This window comes from Vipera ursinii (genome assembly GCF_947247035.1).
Source record: "Vipera ursinii genome assembly, chromosome: 1".
Lineage (NCBI taxonomy): Eukaryota > Metazoa > Chordata > Lepidosauria > Squamata > Viperidae > Vipera > Vipera ursinii.
The window spans coordinates 110,250,587-110,268,576 of NC_139512.1; the positions used below are offsets into that span (position 1 = coordinate 110,250,587).

The 17,990-nt window shown below is 36.0% G+C and overlaps 1 protein-coding gene across 1 annotated transcript in view; it reads right to left on the bottom strand.

Moving 5' to 3' along the window:
- Positions 1-525: 525 nt before the first annotated feature.
- CHKA (choline kinase alpha) overlaps positions 526-17,990 on the bottom strand; it is a 29,564-nt gene continuing 12,099 nt past the window's right edge. Inside the window, exons 3-12 of the mRNA XM_083350040.1 lie at positions 14,406-14,459; positions 11,293-11,406; positions 10,772-10,905; positions 9,929-10,033; positions 8,134-8,192; positions 6,823-6,910; positions 4,690-4,798; positions 3,566-3,672; positions 2,157-2,238; positions 526-1,660 (exon numbers count right to left, since the gene is read on the bottom strand). Of these exons, the coding sequence (XP_083206166.1) occupies positions 1,601-1,660; positions 2,157-2,238; positions 3,566-3,672; positions 4,690-4,798; positions 6,823-6,910; positions 8,134-8,192; positions 9,929-10,033; positions 10,772-10,905; positions 11,293-11,406; positions 14,406-14,459 (912 nt within the window). The 3' untranslated portion in view covers positions 526-1,600. The remainder of the gene's footprint in view (positions 1,661-2,156; positions 2,239-3,565; positions 3,673-4,689; positions 4,799-6,822; positions 6,911-8,133; positions 8,193-9,928; positions 10,034-10,771; positions 10,906-11,292; positions 11,407-14,405; positions 14,460-17,990) is intronic.

The following is a 17,990-nucleotide window of genomic DNA, read 5'->3' on the forward strand; positions in this document are numbered from 1 at the left end:
AGCGAAGATCGGGCGCCGTCCGGAGCTCAACCGGTAACTGGTTCCATAGCTCCGGGGCACCCAGAGAAAGATCTCCCCCTGGGGGCCACCAATCTACATTCTCTGACCGGTGGCACCCTGAGGAGTCCCTCTCTGTGGGAACGCACAGGGCAAAGGGAAGTTGACGCCGGCAGCAGGTGTTCCCTAAGGAAGTCCATTCTGGGCCTGGGCAACAAAAAAATCAGCCACCGGTTCTGCTGAACTGGTGCAAACCCACTGAATCCCACCACTGCTGTCAACCCACATTATGTCAATCCATACTAAACAAACTTGCTTAGCACAAGGTGACACTCAGACAAGCTGTGGTTATCTGTAAGGAACTGCAAATATGTTCATGGCATTTGTGTGTTAACATCACATGCATACTGGCATTCTTTCTATCTCATTGAAGATGCTCATATAAATTAAGCACATTGCTACAGGACAGGGAAAGTAGAACTCAAGACTTGGAAACTGACGAAGTAATAATCAAATATTACAACAAAAAGACTTTAAAAAGTTTATTTGTCCAATACAAGTTAAGCAGAAAGCACATCAAATAATAGTTAGGAGATACATTTTCTAGATGCCCTCACAAAACGTACACTTATTGGAGATTTCACATACATAGTTCAATGTACTCTTTGCACAAGAAACATCCACTTAACCGTTGGAAAGGTGGCAGGGTTTTAAACAAGGACCCAGCGTGCCCCCAACAAGGCACCAGCCTGCCACCACTGCTCAAGTGTTCCTCAGCTCCTCCCTGTTTTTTTGTTTGCTCCTACTTTTCTCCTTTTAGCAAGAAGCAGCTGCTAGAGGAATTCAAGGCACTCATCCCATTTCTGTCAGCCTGGGGAACTTCTTAGAGAAGAACAATGCAATACAGCATGACTGTTACTGAACATCCTGGATTGAAACTGAAATAAGCTAACAGGAAATAGCAAGATTTGCATGCTCCAGTTTGTGACGTATCTATATTGCCTTGTTCTCCAATATACAGAAAATGAAAGCTACTGCATGAAAAGAGAAGGCGGGTTGCAGAAGCTCTTTTGAGTTCTTTTAGCCCAGTATGGATTAGTGTTTTTTTTTTCTGAACTGCTTGACATACACCTGTCACACAACAATGATCTTTGCTCAAATAGGTTTCAGCAAAAATTCGGTGTAATCATTTAACAAAAAAAAAAAAAAAAGAGAGAGAATTGGAACTTCCCCCTTAACTGGTAGCTTATATAATGCATTGTCAATGTTAGTTAAAAAAATAAGATACCCACAGTTAACACTTCTTGCTTTTGAAAGAAGAGATGGTTCACATTAACACTCAAGGTTTCCCTCATAATACCTTCTAGATTTAAAACATTTGATATTGCACTGTTATATTATCCATCAGCTATCAATTTGCATTCCAGAGACTTATGAAACTGTAAAAAAGTAAACAGCCATTTTGTGCAGTCTTCAGCATTGCATCCGAGTAGTTGGAATTTGCAAAACCTTCATTACAACTACAGTAGCCTAAGCACAGTGGAATTTCTGCCCAGCTGCCTTCCTTATACAGTACAGTAACTGATTGTCCAGTCTTCAGCCTTCACACTTTGAGTTTCCTCTTCTGCTCAAAGTAGGCATCAAATCTAGAGAGTGCATATTCCTAAGTAGGAAAAAAAAATACTACAGTTGAAAAGAGTGAAGCTCTTGCAATGTGTTCCAATTGCAGGAAACAAGCATTATCCTAGAATTTCATGTAGAGCTATTTTTATGACGGCACTTGGTTCTCTTTTACAAATAAGTGTGAGCATTCCAAGTGATGCTAAGAAATCATTTAGCATCGCTTAGGATGGGAATGAAATACTTTTTCAGATATTAATTCCTCTTTATTGACCCTTGCTGCGACCTGGATTTATAATTGAATTTATGTGCTCAGCGTAAGTATAAACTAGATTTTGAAAATAAGTCACGAGGACAAGCTAAGAGCAATTCAGATCAGTCTGAAACAGGTAGGGAGCCTGGACTCTTCAGATGTTATAAAACTAATTCCTAGTATTCCTCATCATTGGTTATGCTGAAGAGGCTTAGACGTTCTGCAAAATTCTTACACGGGCACAAGAACAGATGCTTAAAAATGTGAGTCTTTTTAAAAGGCATACCATGTATCCAAACTCAATAGATGATATTTTTGCCTGTATAATGGACCACAGACCCCAGAAGAAATGAGATGCAAGGGCAAACCTGCCAAAGGAAAACATAATTGAATACGGTCAGAGTATGTTTTGGGATCAAACACAGAACCACCCTTGCTTCTCTTGACTAGAATGAAAGGGATTAAGAACAATACATGTCCTCCAGCTGAACTCATCAACTCTCCCAGCATGATACATGATGTGGGATGGTGGAAGCCCCCCCCCCCCAAAAAAATACCTGGAGGGCTACATGTTATTCTCTCTGACCTAAAATGCATAACAGAAACAGGCTGTTCATGTTCTGAAAAGCAAAAAAAAAAGTTTTGTCTCCAACAGGCCTTACGGCATGGACAGCTTTAGAGAGAAGATAACTCTCAGATATCCTGGACTCTTAATAATTTGAAAGGCTATTTTATGTGGTCTCTAAATTTATATAATGGAATTTAGAAAATTGGGTGTTATCAGCAACCAGCACCCATATAATTCATCTGAGACTGACTGACTGTCTATCTATCTATAAATTTATTTAGAAATATATTTGCTGCCCCTCTTGTGTCAAACAACTCTGGGTGGCTTAAAGCATAAAAACATTGTAAAAAATTAAAATCATCAAGTATAAGATAACAAAGCAGATAAAAATTCTGTTTTCCTACTTTTATACCCTTCCAAATACCCGTGTTAATCAAATCCCAAAAGAAACATTAAGATTATTTCCATGTTTATTATTTTACAAATAAAGTGGCAAACTTATCAAACACAACTTCTTCCTCCTATTTTCCCCACAAAAACCACCCTGGGCTGAGAGAGGGTGACTGGCCCAAAGTAATCAAGCAGAGTTTCAAAGAAAACATTAAACTGATGTTTCATGCTATATTTTTTTATTTTCCAAGAAAGCCTATCAAGCCTAGGTAGAGAACAAAGATACTCTTGCAAATAAAAATAATACTGGAGGATGGGATCTTGCTTTGAAGCTCATTAACTTTCCATTTAGTTTTCAATCAGAGTAATCCTTTAAAAAATAGAGGAGGCACCTTGATCAGCATCAAGGAGATATCCAAGGAACCAGATCACATATCCTCAGCTAGTAAGTATTAAGTGTGTCTTTACCTGTGGATGCCTTCTCTGTCATGTTTCTATGCTTCCTGATCAAACCAGATGTTCTCAGAGCAAATGAAATTAACCCGCTTAGAAAAATAATCACAACTAAATAGTCTGCATGCTGTCTTATATGTAAGTAAAAAAATGTACTAGTTTAAATTGACATTAAACACTGAGGAATATCTAGTTTAGGAATGCATGTACAGTAGACTCTACATATTAAACGGGAGCCAAGATTTATGAACACGATTACATATGATTTGGAATTAAGAGTTTACCTGTTCACTTCAACCAACATATCTTCTTCTATTTTGGATTTATCTTCATGGCTCAGATTTTCAAATCCACTTTGAGATGCAGTTAGATAACTGGTGATGAAATGGAGCTAAAGGCACAAAAGTGATGTCAGAATAGCCATGGACTCGCTTAATATCAGCATACCAAGTTAGCATAATTTATTAGAACTTCAGTGTAATTCAAAGCACTTTTAAAAAAACAGAACAACTGTATTCATTTTCAAATTCATACTAGAACTAATATTTGTATTTCAGTTCATTCAATATTTGTCTACACAATTATTAGAGATGGGAAAACTGTGCCCACCTCCAATATATTAATGAACTTTAACAACTAGTATTTCTCACTAATTAAATGAATTTTGAAAATGTATTCCAGGTATACTCCATTATTAGATAGACAGATAACCTTTATTGTCATTTTTTCCTGTGGGCACAATGGCACACATTAAAAATGAAATTTAGTTGCTTCTTCTCAGTGTACACATATGTAACACACTTAAAACATACTAATATACGACATATGTATAGACCTACAATCTTACATATAAGTAACATATAAATATTAATCACTGTCCATCTTGAATACACAACAGAAGGAGGAAGCTTGAGAGTTCACAAGGTTAATACTGTATGGAACAAAGCTGTGGCTGAATCTGGATGTTCTGCTTTAGATACCAAAAAGCCTCCTCCCAGAGGGTAACAAGGAAAACAGGTTGTGAAGAGGATGTGTAGTGCCCCAGACAATCTTGCTCAAGCAACGCTTATGTGCTATGTCCTGGATGGAAGGGAGGGAACTGCATTTCCATTAAGAAAACTTTACTACTAGGATCATAGGATGAAATACAGAGGTCACCCATTACAGACTGTTACCACAGAATTGGGGAATCTGTAGTCTTCCTAGATGATACTTGAGCTATCATTCTACAGCCAATATAACCAATAGTGAAGGATTCTGAGAATTTTAGTTCAGTAATTTGTGGAGGACAATAGTTCTCCATTGGTATGTGATTAAGAAATTCAAGTTGCAACATACAATTTAGAAATGAGGTTCAATCTGAAAGTAAAGGACTTTATAACTCAAGGCAGTTCTTTTTATTGCTTACCTGCTGCTTCTTTGTGGGATAGTTCATGAAGCTCGCTTTGAAGAATGGATATTTTTCATGCACGTAGTCGTACATCCATTCACAGAAGTGATTAGCAATATCAAACCCTCTAGAGTGAAAACATTATGAATATGTAAGAAATACATTCGGCTCCAAAAGTTATATTCTTAGGCGTTTGGGGACTATAAAAAGAGATGTGCTGGACGAAACTTAACTTCTGCCCTGTCAGTATTCTATTCTGTGGGGATACGATAGCATGCTTCGTGACATCACGAAACAATGTAAACTAGTGCGACCAGGTGAACTTTCTCTCTGAAATTATTTGATGGGGTGAGGGCATCCTCTTATATTGGTTGAGAAAGTTGGGAAGATGCTTTAGAAATAGGCGGGAATGGCAACTCTTACAAACATTGTCTATTCTTTCGAACACTAGCCTGGATCTTTTAAACCCTTTTGATAGCTCTTTAACAGGGCTTCTCTTTTTTCCTTTCCTTCCTTGCCTAACTAGCATTGCTCCTTTCTTCGTCTACCATATACATTTTCTTCCTCTCTTTGTTCCCCCTTGCCAGCTACTCCTTTCTTTCTCTCTCCATCTCCATGCATGTTTTAATTTACTACTGCCCCTGTGCTGGAAGGCGAGAGGGGAATTTCTATACCGCCCTTCGGGAGAAGGGCGGTATAGAAATATTAATAAATTAAATTAAATTAAATTAAATTTGTGAGAGGGCACTTGAGTCTTTGGCTTCTGGCAGTGGTTCATGCAAGAGAAAATTATTAGTAAATGAAAAAAATAATCAGTTTTTTTTTAAAAAAATGAGATACTGGTTAGAATGGTCTATAAAATAAGATGCTAATCCAATTAAAGTTAGTATTTTTGGTCTCCTTTTCTGAATGTGCTTCTCACAGGTATATTAGAACATATACAGAAATTTATTGGGGTGGGGATGAGAATCCTTCGGACTGAGTTGAGCTGAGAATAGACTGTACTTGATTTCCCCACCTGTTTTTACCATCCGCTCTTCTTTTAGGGAGATTGCCTTAAATTCCAAGTTATTCTTCCTTGGGGGTAAATTTAGCAGCTCTGAGGAACTTAAGCTCAATTGGCCGTATAGTCCACTATCATATTGACCTCACCAGCCAGCGGGGTTGAAATCTTGTCATTAAAGGCTAACAAAGTTCATAAATGATGTTAAAACTAATTCAGTCTATTAAATAAAATCAACTTTCTATTCTAATATATCTATTCAGACTGGCAGATGCTTATCATGTTCCGTTATTCAATTTTCAAAAGTATACATGTTTTAAGACTAGTCCTTGCCAAGACTTGCATTTTTAACCAGAAAAAACACTTATATAAATCTTTCTGCCTGAAGATTAAATTATTCCTATCTTGATTTTAATTTTTTTCCCCAACAACTAAATGACATAAGGACCCAGCAATACTTAGATGCTATAATATCAAGTAACTGAAGACTCAGCAAAATGGAGCTGCCACCCTAGGAAGTCAGATTGTTCCATGATCAGAACTATCCTAGAACTCTAATTCCCAACTCAGATACATATTCATACATATATATGTCATTTAGTCATTGGGGAAAAAACTTAATTTGAGAGCAAAAATCCACATGATCAGACTATTCAGACAACAAAACTGACATAATAATCAATTAATTTAACGTCCTATAAATCTCAGAGAATATACCTTATTCTCTAAAACAGTGCAAATATATTTGCAAACTCTTACTTTGGGTATCAATTTGACCATGAAATACCATCACTAATACGCAAGCTAAATAATTATTGAGAAAGAACAACAAAAAGAGATGCTATTATTATCTTATAAAGCAGCTTTATCTTAAAAATTTGTTACTACCATTTTGAACAGATGGACTTTATATGTACATTTTATTAAGCTAGTTTTAGTATAAATTCATTACTCCATTTTTTTTTTTTGCAAAACACCTTATTTTCAGATACTGTATTATTACTAACTTTTTTTTAGGCAAACACTGGTAATCCTGATGAATTAACTGCAAATGGACTATGTATGCAAAAAGTATTTCACGCAACTAATCTGGCATTTGTTAAGCTTGTATTTTTATTTATTCAAGGAGAGCTCCAACATTTATTTACCTATAATTGTAACTGCTGTATTCAAAGTCAATAAGCATCAGCTTTTGTTTTTCAGAATCTTCTCTGCCATCCAGAAGCAAGATATTTCCTGGGGATATGAAGAAGAGAAGCAAGAGGTATAAAATGATTTGTGCAAGCTTTCTGAGGAAACTTCAGATCATTACATTGGAAATGGGTCCATAGCTTACATAACAGCTGAATTATGATTCTTTTAACATTAGAAGTACAAACGTTCCATTAGCAAAATATACGTATATAGAATGTGTACATGGCTATGGTGGAAAACACATAAAGGCAGGGGAGGCAACCGCTTTTGGCCACTAGGACCCTCCCAGCCTACACTTTCAACTTTGGGCAGGGTTCCTTTACACTGGCTATAAAAATCTACACAGCACTAAATGGCAGAAAAGAGATACCACCAAAGCCATTCTTAATTCTTCACTGCCATTTTGTGCTCACCACAATTTCCCCATTTTCTCTACCCACCCTTAACTGCTACAGCTTGGGTGAGGATATAGTTTTGTATCTTTTCATGGAAGGTTGCATCTGAGAGATCTGTTCTGAAGCAAAGAAGACTTGTGCAAATATTTTGGGCAGGGGCACTCAACTCTGGAGTCCATCTCAAGAGTAGGAGTGCCATTAGTAAATAGCATGTGTGTTATTTAAATGATGGCAGAAAGAAGGCATATATTAGGGCATTGCTGGAGTAAGGCAATGCTGCAATCTTAATGACTATAATCAAAATGAAGTCCAAGCTATTTTCACACACCAAATCCTGTTGCTATACTTCCTTAACTTTTAAACTTTTCATTCTAAGAATGTAATTCTGTCTTTGGAACTAGCTACAAATAGACCAGAGTTTAATCTTCTCCTAATCCTGTGGTGCAATACTGCAAGAACATTTATTTGCATTTACTTCCATGTTCACCAAATAGAACATGAGCTAAATTCCGTTCATTCCGTTGGGACCTGAAGACCTGGCTCTTTGAGCTTTCCAGCTAGGACTGAGAATTTTAACTGTAATTTTAATTGGGTTTTAATTCGAGTTTAATAGGGGTTTTATTTTATTCAAGGACTAAATGTAATTATTTTAATTGTTCTTAACTTTTGTAATTTGTATTGTTATTTTAAATTCCTTGTGAACCGCCCTGAGTCCTACGGGAGAAGGGTGGCATATAAGTCCAATAAACATAAACATAAACATAAATTTAATCAATTGTTTAGATATCAACATTTGCTTTGTTATAAACTGTTATTAAGTTATTAAGACAACTACAACTGTAAAAAAATGCAAAGACAATGTTGTTGTACCTTCTTGGCAGTCATTATGACAAAACACAACTGGAGATGGAGTACTTTCAAGCAAGGATCTAAGGGAAAAAATACAAACCATTGTTTAAAATTAAGGACATAATTACAGGAAGACAAACTACTTTTTACATCTCATCTCTTGAATATATTTTTACCAAATATGTCTTCTCCTATACAAACCTATTCAAGAAAACTGTTTTTGAATGAAAGTATTTCCTTCCTACTTTGTGTTTCCTCAAAGTAGGAAACAACAGCTTGACCTACTGCATTCTTAAACACCTGCTGGCTTTAATCTCCCTCTTCCCATGATGACACAGTACATGTGAGGCAATGAGAGCCATTTGGAAGTCTTGGAGGGTCAATTATTTCCTCCCTTTCTTCAAACCAACATTTAAACAAATATTCTGAGAAAATCTTAGGACACTTGCCATAATTTAGCTGTGAACATGATCCTAGCTCTGCTCCCTGCAAGCCAACTCCCTCCCTCGTGCTTTATGGTCTAATAGCTACATTATGCACAACTAGCACAATGGTTTCTTCTAATTAGAACAAGTAAAAGAGGTATGTTGAAATATTATTTATAGATGCACCATTTAGTGAACGAGGTTGGTAAGAGTTTACATTCACAGCTGATTGACGTTTGCTGACATTTCATGTCATGTCAATGTGCAATGAGGAGGAGAGAATTTACTTTCAATTTATTTTAATAGACTGCCATAGACACTTGCTTGGCCTCTCCATATTAAGGGGAAATATCACTGAAGAAGCACACTGGATATGCAGTGGAAGTCCTTTCTCTACAGCTCAGATAGGGCATTCTACAATATAAGGTATCTCCCTCTTCCTGTTTCAGAGGCAGGCTTAGAACAGGGGTGTCAAACTCACAACGTCATGTGGTATGTCGCAATGTATCGTGACTTTTTTTCCATTGCCAGCAATGAAGTGGGTGCGGTTTCGGCATGATGCATCCAGCCCACGGGCCGGCAGTTTGACACCCCTGGCTTAGAAGATTCTGATTGTGCTTTCCATGGGAGAAGATAGCCCTATCTCCAGTTTTAGAGTGATGAGCCAAAGAGAGCTCAAAGGAAGCACTCTTGAGAAAGTTAGGATGCTGGCGATTGCTGTTCTTTGGAGCAGGTGTCCATGCTCCATTCATCAGTATCACCTTAAGCCAGCTGCCCCTTTTAACAGATAGCCACGTGACAAAAGGAAAATATACATCTGAATTAAGGAGATACCTATGCCTGCTCCAGCACCTTTTAATCAACTCCTGAATTCAACAGTCTATTTCCTCACAATCACATTTGCTTGAGGCACAGTAACATAAGCTTGTAAGCCGCCCTGAGTCTTCGGAGAAGGGCGGGATATAAATGGAATAAAAATAAATAAAAATAAATAAATAAAAATAAAAAAGAAAAATAGGTGTTTAGCTGAGCCTGAAGAAGCCCCTTAAGGAACCAACAAGCACACTTATACTTCAGAGCAAGGCAGGACCAGATTCTATGTTGGAATGATCTCTTCCCACAGGGAAGACTATTGTAATCGTCTAGCCCTGCCTCTAGAACAAATGAAAAGAAAACATTCCATTGTGAGATGCAGTGTCTAGACAATGAGAAAACATTGGTACAAATAGCTACAACGCAACTATATTCTTAGGCAACTAGATACAGATTTACCAAACATGGAGACAACATTAAAGTCACAAAAGCTTTACCATTTACATTACAGTAATTAAAAATCAATTACACAACAAAATTAAGAAACTAATGTAAACTCTTAAGTATTAGAATAATACCTTAAGTTTTTCATTTCTTGAGGCAAGTTGTAGCTGAGAATCTTGTTCAGTTTTCTCACACGTGACTCTCTGGTAAACTTGATTCTCATGACTTGGTTCAAGTACCTGTATGAAGATTTTATTGTATAGTTAGTATTCTAGGGAAACATGTACAACCCTTTGCCCACAATCATATTCTGAAAGAAAAATATAACTAGAGAAACATTTTTAAGACATTTCATATTAGATAAAACTTTCTCATAAAATGGAAAATGCTATTCATTTCCAACCTACAGCAAACGCACTGTGTCTCACATGTTCTATCAACCTGCTCTGATCAACCAGTAGAAATAATTTTGTTATTCAGAGTTTTGACCTCTGGCCACTTTCCTTCCCCATTTTTTTGACCGGTCTCAATGATATATCCCACTGGATTGCGTGCTCTCCCCAATCCTCTCAGCGCCTACCATTTCCCAGTGTGGCATATCCTCCTGGCCTTTCTTCTCCTTCACCACTAGGCTTGCACCCATGCCTTATCTTGCAATCCTGCCTTCTCCCTCCCTCCCTCCCTCATCCACTGCCAATGACCTTGGCTTTTTTCTACCCATACAATCCCTACAAACCTTCCTTCACAGAACAACTGTTTTTTTTTATCCATACCTGAACCAAAACAGTGCTGTTTTGTCTGGATCTAGACATATTTTCAATTCTGGTACTGGACCACCTGAAACCAGCTGTTCCACGCCAAACCATTCTGCATATCCTTCCTGTATCTAGCTTAATTACTCTGTAGGTTGAGTAGTTCTACTTTTAAGATGCTGAACTGTCATATTAAAATAAAAAGACAACATTTCTATTGCTTACTTCTCCATGGTTCCAAAGAGCCACTTAGGTTCTTTATTAAATGGCATTTTCATTCCATGAAATTTAGCCATTTTTTCAGCTATTTCTGCTGATATATCTGGCACACTTAGTTCCTCGGTATCCAACTTTCTGCTCTGAAATATATATATATAGCAAAAAGGACATAAATGATGAGAAATAAAGAATCCACCAGATGAATTACAAATGTACAAATAAGGGAACTCAAATGAGGACCTAACGTATTTTTATTTTTCAGTGCCGTAATTTACTCTAACAGTGATGTTGTCTGTTCTGCTATTATGAGGTAGAATACCCCATCATGTATTTCACTAACTGAAATGTGGTCAAAAATGAATACAGAAAACCCGAGATCCAGTTTACATTGTCTACATACTGCCCAATCTAATAATAAAGCAAACCTATCACTATGTCTTGGCAAATATATAACTTTCATCTTTATTTGTGCTAGACTGACAAATTCAGTTTCAGCTACCACCACACAGCTTATATCTGGTACATACAGGAATGAATTCCTCCAGACGGCCTTGTGGGAAGATTCCATAAAGTTTTGGTCCAAGAGCTCTCTCTGCAAGAATGGCAAACATAACACTCTCCAGAACAACAGCTTCTGCACCCTACGAAAGGAAAGAAAACTAAAGCTGTACAAATATAATCAATGTAAATAATCAATGTAAATTAATGTAAATCAAAACCTCAAAATTTAAGGGCTACCTTATGTGAATTCTTAGGAATACATACACTCAACCTCTTGAATAATAAAAACCTTAAAACAATCGTACTTAATATTGCTCATTATACATATACAATAATACTATCTTTTTTGCTGGTATTTCCAGTAATGCTAAAAATCAAAGCCTTAAATATATCCTTTATGTTTGGCTAATTTGAGGAGGCATGCGAAAATGTTCACTTATATTTTAGCTCTCAAATCTAATTGTAATTAGTTAAATACTTCAGTAACATACACTCCTTTTTAGTTAATTGTTTTTATCTTAACAATGATTAATCACATATTTTAAAAACTAAGGCTAACTACTAATGATTTACTCACAGGCTTATTTGAAAGAGATTAAAGCACACCTTTAGCTGGATGAACTGTGTTAATATTTAACTTTAAAGTTATTGGCCTAATTCAAACAGAGATTTCAAGGTTATTCTTTCCATTTTAGTTCACGTTTATTAGAAATTATCACTACTGCTGGATTTATTCAACCAAACAAGTTTATCTGGAGCCTTAATATAGGCTATGCCAATTAGCTCCTCTCCAGAAAGACATAGTAACTTATATGGTCCAAACACAATGCATTCAAGGTATTTCTACATGAAACCTTTCGTGAAGGTTTACAATTCTGCTCAGACATATTCTTCAGATAATGCTTTAGGCTGATGCTTAGTTGTACTTCTCAGAATGGAGGTACCAGTGAACACAAGCAGGTATTCAAGCTAATCCATTCACATGCACATCGGACAATGCAGGAAAACAAGCTGATTATTTAGAAAAGAATCTCAGAAGCCAAAACCACTACCACTAATTTTGTGAAACTGAAGAAAGAAAACAGAACAGTATTTCAAATGAAACAAGATCAGATAAAACAGACATGAAAACAGTACTGAAAATGTTCTGATTCTTTAAAACTATGGATCCTTTCATTGAAATAAATGGATTTGCTAATATATGCTAAAACAATTGTTTTATACAGTTAACTGCTGTTGATGTAGTGAATAGTTACAAAGTTTGTCTTAAATTTTCAGTAGAATTGTCACAGGATTCACCTTTTGACATGTAAGCTTACCTGCCAACTAAAGATAAATGCAATGTATTTTAAGGAAAACTATCTAGGAAGTCCCGCTAGTCCTGATTAACCAGACAGGATCCGCAGAACTTTTGAGTTCAGACATCTGTATTTTATATCTATGGCCCTCCTTGCTGCTCCTCCTGGAAAGTGAGATATGGCAGGCTTCAGTGGTTAATGCTGGGGTATGTATGTCATCTGCTTTAAAAGAGCCAGTTATCCACACTGTCTTCAGAAAGCCATCACTGGACTCTGAGGAGATAGGCTGGTGGGGAAAGTTCAAGAGAAGGTAATCCCTTAACTTAACAAGACTTGGATTGGGAGAAACCAAGCTGGGTGGTTTCTCACGAAAGGACATGTGGGGTTTGGTTAACAACAGCAATACAGACCGCCAGGATTGCTGTCACTAAGTGAAGTGGTCATATGACATTGACTTTTATATGTATTAGACTGTCACTTGGCGACATTCGAGTTCCAATTAATGTTAACTGAGGATTAGCTTGCCCACCAAGAACTAACAGGTTCCCCTCTATCAAAAAACTTGGAAGTTGTGTTTTTGCTGTTGTAGCACTTGCCCTATGGAACAATGTCCCTCTGTTGATCAAAGTTACCTCCAGCCATCTTGTCTTTACATGAGACATTCAAAACCCGTATAATCCTTCAGACATTTGGGCCAGAGAGTTAAAACAATGCTGTAGGTGTATCTGTCCCATTGTCTTTATTGATTGAAAGTGGAACGTTTTAAATCCTCAGTCATGTGTTATGTTGTGAAGACTATTTTGGATCATTATTTGAATGTTTATTTTGCAAAGTATGCTTTCGTTTTTACAGTCATGTTGTGAGATAGGCAATTGTATATATTGTACAAATAAATTAAATATTTCCTTTTAGCACACGAGTTGTATACTTCTACATAATTAAGGCTTCTCGTGAATTTGGTGAAAACACTATCTTGATGAGGTGGTGATGATCTCTTCTATTTTCATACTTGATAGGATGCAAACAAGGGCTTAGTACTAGATTGGAACTGTCACATCTCTTGTTTTTGCTACTAAATGCTTCATGAGTCAAAGTTTTCTTAATACTGCTGGATAAGGAAGCCCTGAGAGTGCCTGAAGGCATTTTGGCTCAATATACTTGCTTACATGAGCATCTGTAGTTTTCCCTATAACTGCTACAGCTGGTTTTTATTGACTACAGCCGGCTGGTGTTACTTTTGAAATACGCTTCAAGGTTACAGTTCTCTTCCCCTGCACTTTTCTCCAAATAAAAGTCATTTAACGTGTGCAGTTAAAATCCCAGTCTAATACATATGACTTTACATATTCTGTATACACTGCATTATATGCTTCATCTGATTGGAGGCAAACTGATATGAATATATTATCAATCTTAATTCTGGGACATATTACTCCTGTCATATGTCAGAATCTTTCCCAACAGTTTCTTCTTTTCTCCAAAACATCTTTTCTGCCCTAGCTCCTGTTGCTAGTAGTAAAGACAAGGAATTGGGATTTGGGAATTACCACTTCCCTCATGTCTCAAACTGACAAACACCTTTTGGTTTAAGGGAAAAAAAATTGGGGTCAATTGAAAGCAGATTTTGTGACAAACAATTGAAGAAAAGCATACCACAAAAGAGCCTGCGCCAAAGGAAGTTATTTTAGAAAAGTACTTTTTTAAGATGTCCCCACCTCCAACAGAGAAGGCATATTCAAACAGTTGTGGAGACAGGGATAAAAGACAGGCATATAGCAATTACACTGCATGTACTGTACTAATCAGATATGGAAATTCAGCAAAGACAGTACAGTACTTACTTGTAAATCATTCTCCTTTTGAGCCTGTCCAGATCCTCCTTTATTACAGGACCTCTATGAATGAGAAAAGCCAACATTTCCAATGAGACACTGAAGACTAATATGAATCAAGTTAATCTGTAGCCACCACAATGAGGAGAGCCAGGAAAGCCTGCTATATTTAGAATATATATTCAACAATTATCTTACAAAATATCAGAGATTTTGATGGAACTCCTCTCCTATTTACATGAGGTACCACTTCAAATTATTCAAAAAGGATGTGCCATTGAACTCCACTAACTCCACTGTGTAAGTCTGCCTTAGGTAACAGACAGACATGACCATTATATATGTGATGTAGTCATCTCCTTGTCTACCAAATATTCGGGTACGCAAGAATATCTTGATTTTGGAATATAAATGAGGGTTTAGCATCAACCAGGTTTACTACACATATATAAATAGAGCAACACAGTACAAACCAATTATTATAGGAGCTACTACTAGATACAAAATTTAGCGGAAGCATTATCTATTTGTATAGGTAGAGAAGGCACTCACAGTAACCATTTGTTGACAGATGTCTTTTACGCTGTAAAGTAACAATATTTTAATACATTTTAAAGACGATCACCAGTTATGTTTCAAGGCAATTTAAGCAAATCAAAGTAAAGATCAAGGAATTTCAGACTTGGTGGGGCAGCAGGGTGTTTCTTAACATCTAGATCTAAACACATTCCAAGGTTTCAGCTTTTGTATTAACGTCTGGCTCAATGGCACATGCTTTCATTGTAGCTAGTTTTAAATTCCAGCAGAAAAGAAAGCTTTGTAATCCATTAAGGCTTTCAAAGCTATGAAACACATAGGCCTGTTCCATTTCCCAGTTCCATTGAATACATCATATATGGCATTTTAATGTAATTTCCAATGTTGTACTTCTAATAACACATATGTTTAAAAGCAAACTACATTTAAAGGCTGCTACAGAAAGCCTTTCACTAAAATTATTTAAAGGTGATAATGGAACTGAGCATAGTTTTTAATCATACTTCTACCAAGTAACAAATGAATAACTAATTCAAGGGTTGTGCTACAAAATTGTTCCAATTGCTTCAATATGAAAACTTTTGTCTACAATGAAGTATTTCCATTAAAACACTATATTAGCAGATACTCATACATTTATCTGTAAAATTATATTTAATCAAAGCAGAGATTTTTGTGAATATTCACAAGGGCAATCTTAAGAGCTGCATATTAAATAGAAATGTTATGCAAATATTATGTCACTGCCACTAACTGACAATCACTGACTGTCTAACCTGTTGAATAACAATCAAAGTTATATATTAACCAGAAGTATTTCTGGCTTATTGCTCCTTTTTGATAGTACAATCCATCAGAAGCAAACTGGATTAGAGAGGCTTTTCCCAGAATTTTAACAGGTGTTTATTTTAACTTACAGGTAGTCTTCGACAATTGTGACCAGAATTTATTATTATTATTTATTTATTATTATTAGGCAAGGTGATTGCTAAGTGAATTGTGTTTGATTTTACAACCTATTTTGCCATGATTGTTAAGCAAATCAACGTAATTATTATATGAATCATGCGAATCTGGTCCCCTATTGACTTTGGTTGTCAGAAATCAGCTGGGAAGGTAGCAAATGAAGATCACATAACCCTGGGATGCTGCAACTGTTGTAAATATACTCCAGTTGCTAAGTACCTGAATTTTAATCATGGGACCATGGGGAAGCTGCGACAGTCATAAATATGAGGACTGGTCATAAGGCACTTTTTCGGTGTCATTGTAACATTTGTCTCTAAACAAATGGTTGTAAATCAAAGATTACCTATACCTGTATGATGCAAATATGGAAACTGGCTGGTACTTTCAAATAATTTAATTTTTTGATTTAAAGAAAAATGGGGAAGGAATATAATACCCAAGTTTTCACTGAAAGAGAATTGTACAGTAGTCTTGTAATCTGTGAGCTACAAATAATGCTTAATACAGGAATTCTAAAATCAATGGGATTTGTTTCTAAAAATTTAATCTAGAATTAAGGTGTTTCAAATTACTTCTTAGTATATTTGAAAACAGTGAAAAATCATTAAGCTGAATAGTCCTATATCACTTTACGTTACAGCACTCATATGCCTATATTACACTGATAGCTTGCGTTAATATAAAATTGATTTTTTGAAAATTTGCTTCAGAAATTCCTGAAACAAAAATATTCAGACCAACATTGCAGTTTACATGTTGTGTGCATAAAACAAGCCTATTTTCTCAACTTCCAAGAATTTTTTTAAAAATTACTGTACAAAACAAACAAACTGAAAAAAAACAAACAAACTGAAAGGGACTGTAGAGAGATGCTTCCAATGGTCTGATGTACTAGTGCAAAGGCCAGAAATTTGTAATTACTTATTTAGTGTAACCATATATTTAAGAATTCATGCTTTCTGCTTGGGAATCTGAGCTGCTTAAAGATTTTCATGAAGTCAACCAATTTGCAGGTGAACTTGCAAAAATGAATATTTCTCATACTTTTTTATCACTTTTGAAAATTGTTTGCTAACTACCATATAGCTACAGGTACTCCTTGACTTACAACCACAATAGGAAACAAAATTTAAGTGAATCGTGCCCAATTTTATGACTTTTTTGCCACCACAGTTAAGCAAGTCACTGCAGTTAAGTGAATCACATGTCATTAAGCAAATCCAGCTTCCTCCATTGACTTTGCTTGTTAGAGGCCATCTGGGAAAGGATGCAAATGGTGACCGCATTGAATATGAATGTGGCAACCTTTGTAAATATGCCAATTGCCAAGCAACTGAATGTTGGTCATGTGATTGTGGGGATGCTGGGATGATTTTAAGTGTGAGTACCAGTTATATGTCACTTCTTTCAATTCCATCGTGACTCTGAATTCCATTGTCACTAAATGAATGATTGTAAACTGATGATTGCTTGTATTAGGAACCTTTGGTTTGACAACGTTTATAGCATCAGGTGACTTTCCTTCAATCATTAGCAAAATAAACTTTAAATACAAATTTAAGGACTTAAAAAACTTTTGGAATAAACAGCAAAAGGGTGATTAGAACTCTGATTTTGGAAAGTTACAAACCAAGGGTCAAGATTTTGAAATTAATTATAAGAATCCTTTCCACAGGAAAATGCTATTCTTTTGAATTCTTAAAAAAAAGACAGGAGTGGATTTTGACAGGTGGAAACTAAAGGAAACCAGAAGGTACTAAAGTTTACAATTAAAGAAGAACATTTAAATTTGATTTACTAATACAGAATGGAGCAAAATACGTTAACACTGGATATACTGAAGAATGTTTGGGAACAATGGACACAGAGGTTAATTTTAAGAGTGTTTGCCATTATAGACGAAAGATGTTATGGAATAGGAACAAGTTCACTAAGACTGATCTGAAAGTGCATTTAAAAATGATAAAGACGAATGATATGGAAAAAGACACTATATTGGACATACAAATGAAAGCCGCTGATATCTTAATATGTAAAGGGAGATACACAAACACCAAACCAAAAAAGTGATCTGGATTTGGGAGATTT